The sequence below is a fragment of the Fulmarus glacialis genome, unplaced genomic scaffold, assembly GCF_000690835.1.
Source record: "Fulmarus glacialis isolate BGI_N327 unplaced genomic scaffold, ASM69083v1 scaffold462, whole genome shotgun sequence".
NCBI lineage: Eukaryota > Metazoa > Chordata > Aves > Procellariiformes > Procellariidae > Fulmarus > Fulmarus glacialis.
The window spans coordinates 4,488-12,498 of NW_009199511.1; the positions used below are offsets into that span (position 1 = coordinate 4,488).

Sequence of the window (8,011 nt, forward strand, 5' to 3'; positions counted from 1 at the left end):
AGATTAGGAACTTGCCTTTCTGGAGCTGGGTGCGCGTCTGTCCTCCCAGAGGACACACAAACAAGAGTCTTGGCACCTGCTATTGCTAACCCTGCTCCTTCTGCCTGCATCATCTGCTGTCTTGACCGAAGTTCTGCATGGGACCCAAGACAGTACAGTCAGCCCTAAAGCAGGATAGTTGTAAGCAATGGTCTCTTGATGCCACAAAAGAGCAATCCCCACACCATCAGCAGGCTTGCTGCGTGCCACGTTCGTGGTGCTGCTGTGAGCAGAGATGCGTGGCGGATGCAGGCTCTGGTCCATCCGGCCTTGCCTCAATCCTGTGCGCTCTGGGTGTTGTTTCACACACTGGTGTCACACCCAGCAAGTCTGGAAGAGTAGCGCTGGCTGGAACATGTCATTTTTTAAGATGTTGATTTTCACTAAAACTTTGGTATTCTCCTTACGTCCTCTGCATCGCACAGTGGTTGCACTAGCACATCCGTGGGTGTTCATTACATTAATGGACTTTTAAAAATAAGTCAGATTTCTATGCAAACAGTAGCCAAGAGAACAGAAAGACACCAATAGTGCTGTCATGCTCTCTTAAACCCCAACATCTGAAACTCCACATTAAATCTGAAGCTCTGGTCTACTGACATTGGGGTGTCCTTTCAGGTTCCTATTCTTCAGTGGCCAATTGCTGCATACACAGGGTTTGCTTTCCCTGCAGGATGCGAGGACAACTGCGACCACAAAATGCGTGAGGTCTGCTTGGGTGGTGCACCTCTGCTTTTGCTAAGGCAAATGAGCCCCTAGATGGACCTGCTGTTCCTACCTGATCTCAGTGATGCCCTCCAGACCACGGTGTCATTGCGTGTGTCTGTCAGAAGGAGCCCAATTTCTTCTGCCATATTCCTGATGTAAATCTCGACAAAGAGCTGCTGTTCCTTAGGACTCTTGTAGCAAAATGGCAAGTGTGCCTGTAAAGGTAAGAAGCAAGTTAAGTCTCTCTCACCGTGGGGAGCTGCAATGAATTCGCATACATCGTCCTGTGTTTCCTGGCCACACCAGCAAGAGGAAAGACAAGGGAAGATGCACATGTCAGGGCTCTGCTATGCTGCCGATATCACAAATTTTGGTTGGAAGGGACCTCTGGAGTGTCTTATCTGACCTACCTCTCAAAGATGGACCAATGTCAAGTCTAGATCTGCTCAGCTGGGGCTTTGTCTAGCTGAGTACTGAAAACCTCAAAGAGCAGAGATTTACCACCTTCTAACCTTCTGTAATGGCTGCATCTCCACCGAGTGATAAAATTTTTCCTAACATTCAGCCTGAACTCCCCAGGTTGCAACTTATGGCTTTTACTGCTTTCACCTGACACTGCCAAGAACTTGGCTCTGTCATCTTTACAACTGCTCTTCAAGGCAGAGTGCCCAGTTACTACCTGGTCATTCCAGGAAGTGGAAAAACCAAACCCTACCTTGTGATTCAGGGGTTTAAGACTGTCTCTCAATTAAGCTGAAGGCCCTGGCTGTTCAGGGCTGCGCTTAGCTCAGTAGCAGGGTTGTAGCTGCAAGGGGGGGATGATGAATAAGCTGGAGGGGGAGGATGCCATTCAGAGGAACCTGGAAAGGCTGGAGAACTTAGCTGGCAGGAAGCTCATGCAATTCGGCAAAGGCAAATGTAGAGTCCTGCGTCTGGGATGGAATAGCCCCACACCAGACAAGAGCCTGGGCACTGGGTGGCACAGAAAGTAGCTTTGCAGGGAAGGACTTGGAAGTTCTGGTGGGCATGCAAGTTGAACAGGAGTCAGCAGTGTGCCCTGGCAGCAAAGTCTGGCCACATCCCGGGCTGTAGCAAGACCACAGCCAGCCCAGTGAGGTCAGGGCTTCCTTCCCTCTGTTCAGCACATTTGGGCACTGGGTCCAGTTTGGGGCTTCCCAGTACCAGAAAGACATGGACATCCTGGAGCAAGGCTAGCTCCAGGCTGGAGTGCACGATATGCAAGCAGAGGCAGAGGGAATTGGGTTTGTTCGACATGGAGAAGAGAAAGTCACGGGGAGAACTAATCACTGTCTTTAACTGTGTGAAGGGGGACTAAAAGACAGAGCCAGCCTCCTGGAGGTGTACAGCGATGAGATGAGAGGCAATAGGCACAGGCCGCAGCAAGGGAAGCTCTGATTAGATAATAGGGACAAAAACCCACAATCAGGGTGTTACAACAGAGACTAGAGACCCAGAGAGGCTGTGGTGTCTCCATCCTTGGAGATATTCAACCTTGATCGGACCTTGAGCACCTTGATCTAACTTTAAAACTCGCATGCTTTGAACAAGAGGTTGGACCAGAGACCTCCTGAGGTCCCATCCAACCTAAGTTTCTCTGATTCCCTTTTCATGATTATGATGCAGTGCAGACCCATGAAAGGAGATTTTCATAACCAGCTGTGAACGTGCCATTGGACTGTCATCAGCTGCTCTCAGGATGTCACAAACTCCTGTGTAAAACAAGTAACCACAAGGACTAAATAGCCAAATCTTCCAAGATTTTCCCAGCCATTGCAATCTGATTGCCACAGGGCATGGTGCTCAAAATCAGAAATCCTCAAACAGAGTTTCAATAGAGAAGGAAGTCATGTCACATCATGGCATAGAAAGAAAGTCTCTCTCCAGTCCTGCTCCTAAGCAGAAGGAAACTCACTGCAGAAGAGATGAAGATGAAGGACTTGGGACCACACTTGAGTCAACACCTCTGAAATTCTTTCTTTATATGCAGCTATGGTAAGTCCAACAAGTCCCACAGTATGATTTCTGCCGTAAGGAAAAACAAACGCAGCCCCTTTGGGGCTTTGGGATGTGCTCTGTGCTCTTTCTGGGAATGTGTATCATGAAATACCTTTGCCACTTGTAACCAGTACAGCTCCCTGCACCTCTGGCTCTGAGACCTAGTAAGACAGATTCTGGTAGCAGAATATGGCTGAAGACAGAGACTACTTGTATTTTCTATTTCCTGCAAAAAAAAAAAAAAAGGAACAATTCCACTTACTTCAGGCGTTATCACCACGGAACTCGTACTGGTCACCTGGTAAACGCAGCCGAAGAACAGAGGGTTGAATGGAGGAGGTTTGGGAATAAGCTTTGAATTCCAATTCATTTCTTGTTTTTCAATGGCCTGTAAACATCAAGCATTGCTTTTGAGAGAGGAAAAAGAAAAAAAGTTGTGAACTGGAGGTAGCCCTCGGAAAGTCAAGAAGAGAAGAGACCGACCCAGTCAGAACAGACCACTGAGTGTGTACTTCAGGCAGTGCTGTGCTTCAGGGGCCAGGCAGCTCCCACTCAGCGCAGGCAGGAACCTACCATGTGCCGGCAGGAACACGGGCAGGGTAATGCACTGTCACTCTGTGAAAGAGGGTGAGGGCTTGCACACAACAGGAGAACAGCTGGTATGCAGCCACCTATTGCTGTGCCTGGCAGTGGCCAGCAAGTCCTACATCTGCTCCGTGTTGCAGAGCATCCCCTGCCACGGCTTTGCTCGTGCTAAGACATGTTGTCCCAGCCGAAAACATGGAGAGTGATTCCTGGAGGCATCTGTGAAAGAGCAGAGTGGGGGAGGCAGGAGCAAGGATGGTGTCCTGTGGTGGGAGATGGGGGCACAGGACTGGGTGTGAATCAGAGGCTGGTGACAGAAAAACTGAGAGGCATCTCTGCTTATCAAATCCAGTCCCTGCTACTGCAGCCACCCCAGATGTCACCCTTTTTTAACCCGGTCAAGCTCCCTCCATCTTACCTGCTTCACAGAGTTGTCATCTGGGATCAGGTAGAGGTGAAGAGTTGTATTTGCAGCACTGAGCTGCTGGAAGATCAGCACCAAGGAGTGCATAGGGAGTAAATTTAAGGTTGAACGTAACCTCCTCCAAAGCACCCCAAGCAGTGAGAAGCTGGGATTCTCCAGGATAGCAGAGAAAGCGATCACTCTGGTTGGTCTCTCCAGGGTCATCTTCCCAGATTTAAAATGGGCAACAGAGCACTGGCTGGGATTTACGCCTCCTGCAAGAAACAGCAAAGGCAACAAGGTTCTGTTTAGTCATCCTGGCACCCTCTCAGGCTGCCTCCTTCTCTTTAAGGCTTTAGCAGCAAAAAGGAGACATGCACCCACACACGATGACATGCTCTGCTTTAGGTCCCATGTGTGCCCTGGGCTTTTGGGGTTCGGCAGGGAGTTGCAGGCCTTTGGCAGTCTTCCTGCGGGCCCAGAAAACTGCAAATCTGAAGGTGGCAGTTTGGGACTGTAAAAATTGTCAGACTGCATCCGTGCAGCATCCTGCGTACAAGCACCACACCACCACGTACTGGGGAGGCAGACGGTCGCTGCGTGATGAGTCACTCTAGTTTTTGATCCCCAGAGCAGCCTGAACATCCCGAGGTGACATCCCTAGGGATGACTGGGTCAGAGAGCTCTGCTGATGCCCAGTCACCCAGATTATCACTGGAGCACACTTTGCTATTAACCTGACAAATTAATATAATTACAGCACTTTGCTTAGCACAGCTGTGTCAGTGAAGAGAGTGTAGAGCCACTTTTCAGCCAACACACTGTGCTTGCTAGGTCCTGAGCGGGAGATGGAGCCATGCAACAAGAAACTCCTTTCGCAGTGTGCTCTGTTTCGGAAGAGGACATGGATTTGCCAGGAAGAGTCCCTCAGCCAGCACAGCCGGTGCCTGTGTCAGGGCTCCCAAGCATGGGGGACTGGGACTCCTCTGCACACTCTGCAGCCCAGCTGCGGGTGTTGACGCTCCTTCTCTGCTCATTAACAGCAGCTTGTTAAGAGCACTGCACGGCAGAGGACCCAGATCCAAGCCTTGCAGCTCCTCATGTTGCCTGGGTGAAAATGGACAATTTCATTCCACTTATTCTTCTGCCTGGGCCACCTCTGGCCTATTGCATCCCACCCCGGGGTGGTCCAGCTTGTGGGTGGGTGCAGCCGGCCGGCTCCTGTCCTGGTGGAGCAAAGCAGGGATGGCTGTTGCCATCCACAGCTGCCATAGGTGCAAAAAGCTGAGAAACTCTCCAGGGAAGCCCAGGGGCTGATCTGCAGCTGGGCTGGGGTAGTGCCCGGGGGTCATCATGGCAGTTGGGAGGAGAGGGTGGGCAAGGAGGGGCTGGTGGTGTGGAGCGGGAGCTGGGGAAGGGACTACTGCGAAGGCTTGATAGAAAATGAGAGAAGGATGAAGGATGCCAAAGCAAAGCAGAGGAATACAAGGGAGTACAGGGGCCTCGGAGGGAAGGGAGAATTTGGGCCTATCTGGAGAGAGGTCTCCAAGGAGCTGGAGATGTCCCTGGGGGGGAACAGGCTGAGGAATGGTGGCTTGGGAGACCGAGGTCCCTGTGGCTGCTGTACCTGCCAGGCAGATGAAGTGGGGGAGATGCACTGCCCGCACGACCCCAGGCTGCACCTCGATGTGGAAGAGGGGTCCGGCGGGCACCCACATTTCCTGGTCAGCCTCGCTCAGGTGACTGGTCCAGGTGGCATATCTGTAGGTGATGGTCACTGCCGACTCCACCTTGAAGCTGAGGCCTGTGATGGAGCACTGGAAGATGCCTCCACCAGGGAGGTGAGCTCTGCAGGTGGGAGGAATGACAGGCTCATGCCACCTGGGACAGGGCTTTTGGAAGGTGCTCCGGTTTCGCCCGACAGCTCTTACCGGTACACGGTGCGGTCCTTGAAAAAGTCTTGGGTTATCTCTGGCACCACTTCTGGAAGATCCTGCAACACACGTGTGTCCAGTTTGGGACTGAATGGGGTGTTGCACACTGGGTGCTGCTTGCAGGAGGCATGCTGGGATTTACAGTGAAGCACGATGCAGCTTGGCATGGGACCTCGGAGCCTCGCAAGCAGCAGCAGGGGATCATCAGCTGCTGCCTGGTGCCCAGAAAGGCATCACTCTCATCAGTGAAGAGGCCAGAAAAATCATTGACTGGCAACTCCTCTGCCCTGGGATCTGAAACAAGCACTGGCCATGTCTGAGGCTCATGACCCCTTTAATGTGGATCCCTGTAGCGGTGCCCAAGAGAAATCCTGCACGCAGGCACAGCAAGGAGGACTGAACACTTAGCCCCACTTGGGTAGAGGCCACTGGGGTGGGCAAGGCGTCAGTTAGTCCACGCATGCCCCATGCATCAGTAGGAAAGATAATGAGTGGACACACAGAGCAGCTCCTGGAGCTCCAAACTACGTGTTTCACCCACTGATTTTAAGGATGTATTTTGCAAATGGGAATTCCAGATAGGAAAGTTTCTGTTTCCTGAGAGAGAAAATGTTATTGGCTGCTGACTTTCTTGTGAGTAAAGCCTGGGCTGTTCCCTCTCTGCCATGGTGTATCAGCAGAGAGGACAGTGGCCACAGGCAGATGAAATGTTTAGCAGCGAGAATAAATTTGGGATGCGAGCAAGTGGAATTTGTCTTCCCATGAACTTGAAAACTGGGGCAGCACGTGGTGAGTTAGCATAGCAAAAGGGACGAGACTCTCCTGGAGGATGAAAAATTGCTGAGAATAAAAGGTTTTGAAGGCACACCCAACCTCCCAGGTGACAGCTCTCTGCTGTGCAATTTCCTTTGGGTATGACAGTGCCCTGCCAAGACTGGTAAAGCCCTTACCTCCCTCATGCACCAGCAGTTTCCCAGCAGTGGTGAGCACAGGTTCAGCCAATGATAGCTCTCCTGCAGAGGGGAACATAGGGGAAAGCACTCACAAGCTGTATTTCTCCCCTCCAGCGTGCTTGCCTGCTGGAGGCAGGAGCAGAGGTCTTCTGAGAGCATGAGCAACATCCCCAGCGTCAGGTGTAGTGCTGGCCCTACTCCCTGCTCCTGCAGGGAGGAAACAGGCTGGCACGGGAGCTGTGCCTGCCTGGCCTGCCGGCGGGTAAAGTCCCTCTCCTGGGACCAAGGGCAGCACCCACCAGCTCCTGCCACCCGCCACGGGTGGCAATGAGCAGCCCCCATCCACAGGGCTGGCTGTGAGCCCACACGCTGCAGCTGTGCCTTCCTCCCCAGCCTTCCTTCCCTCCTCACTCAGGCACCCCAGCCTCAGGCATCGTGTCCTGCGAGACCTCACCTCTGCGCTGCCCGAGGCCTTGTCTGTCAGAGATTTGCAAGATTTGCAAGAGTCTGCCCCCTCTCTCCTTATGGCTGACTCTGTGATTGGAACAACAGGAATACATTGTCATTTTTGCCTCATGTTTGGGAGAGGAAGCCATCCTCAAGCAGCCTTCACCCAACCTTCCCGGTCCCATTAGCCGTACTGGTCCCCTCGTGTACCACCACATGCTCCCACATCTACCTTAACTTACACATCTTCCTCCATGAATGGTGGCAGGGACATGCTCACCACCATGCAGTGAGTTGAGGTCCTACGCTCACCACTGTGCAGCTCCACCAGCCCTGCTGCACCAGGTTGTCAGTGAGGACCAGGGGACGACCTTACCTGAAAATCTGACATCTTCACCACCACCTCGAACTGCAACAGCAACACAAAGCAGAGGAGAGCTCAGGAGCCAGGTCATGTTCATAGGAGTATCCCATCCTCTGTCCCGTCCTCTCCGTCTTCTTCACGCCTTTGCTATGAAACTTCTTCCTGCTAGTTTGTGCCCCCTCGCGCCAAGCTGCTGGGCACCACGAATCCCACCCAGCTGCCTGTCTCAGGAGGGCAGCACACTGCGGGGCTGAGAACACGCTCCCAGCCTCCGCGTCTCCATCCCTCCTCACTGCCATGCAGAGAGCAGCTTTCTTGCTCAGCTTCCAGGAGCAGAGTCCTTCCTCTCCCCCTGCCTTCCTCCTGCATAGGTGCATCCCTGGGCCCTCACCTTCCTCCCATCTTCCAGTGCAAGCATGCTCTGGCAGCTCCCTGGTGCACACACAGCCACAGCCACCTTGCCCCTTCCCTCTTGCCTGCAAAGGCTCCTGCCTGCGGTCCTGGGCAGGGTCCCTCCTCGGGAGACACCCCGATCTGCACCCCCCTCCCCCCACCTCCAGCA

At 52.9% G+C, this 8,011-nt stretch overlaps 1 protein-coding gene across 1 annotated transcript in view; it reads right to left on the reverse strand.

Annotated features, from left to right (window-relative positions):
• Positions 1-8,011, reverse strand: part of CARD8 (caspase recruitment domain family, member 8) — a 10,710-nt gene that overhangs the window by 2,366 nt on the left and 333 nt on the right. The window contains exons 2-9 of the mRNA XM_009573256.1: positions 7,462-7,494; positions 6,636-6,698; positions 5,828-5,979; positions 5,683-5,744; positions 5,379-5,599; positions 3,767-4,026; positions 3,026-3,151; positions 818-962 (exon numbers count right to left, since the gene is read on the reverse strand). Coding sequence (XP_009571551.1) covers positions 818-962; positions 3,026-3,151; positions 3,767-4,026; positions 5,379-5,599; positions 5,683-5,744; positions 5,828-5,979; positions 6,636-6,698; positions 7,462-7,494 — 1,062 coding nt within the window. The remainder of the gene's footprint in view (positions 1-817; positions 963-3,025; positions 3,152-3,766; positions 4,027-5,378; positions 5,600-5,682; positions 5,745-5,827; positions 5,980-6,635; positions 6,699-7,461; positions 7,495-8,011) is intronic.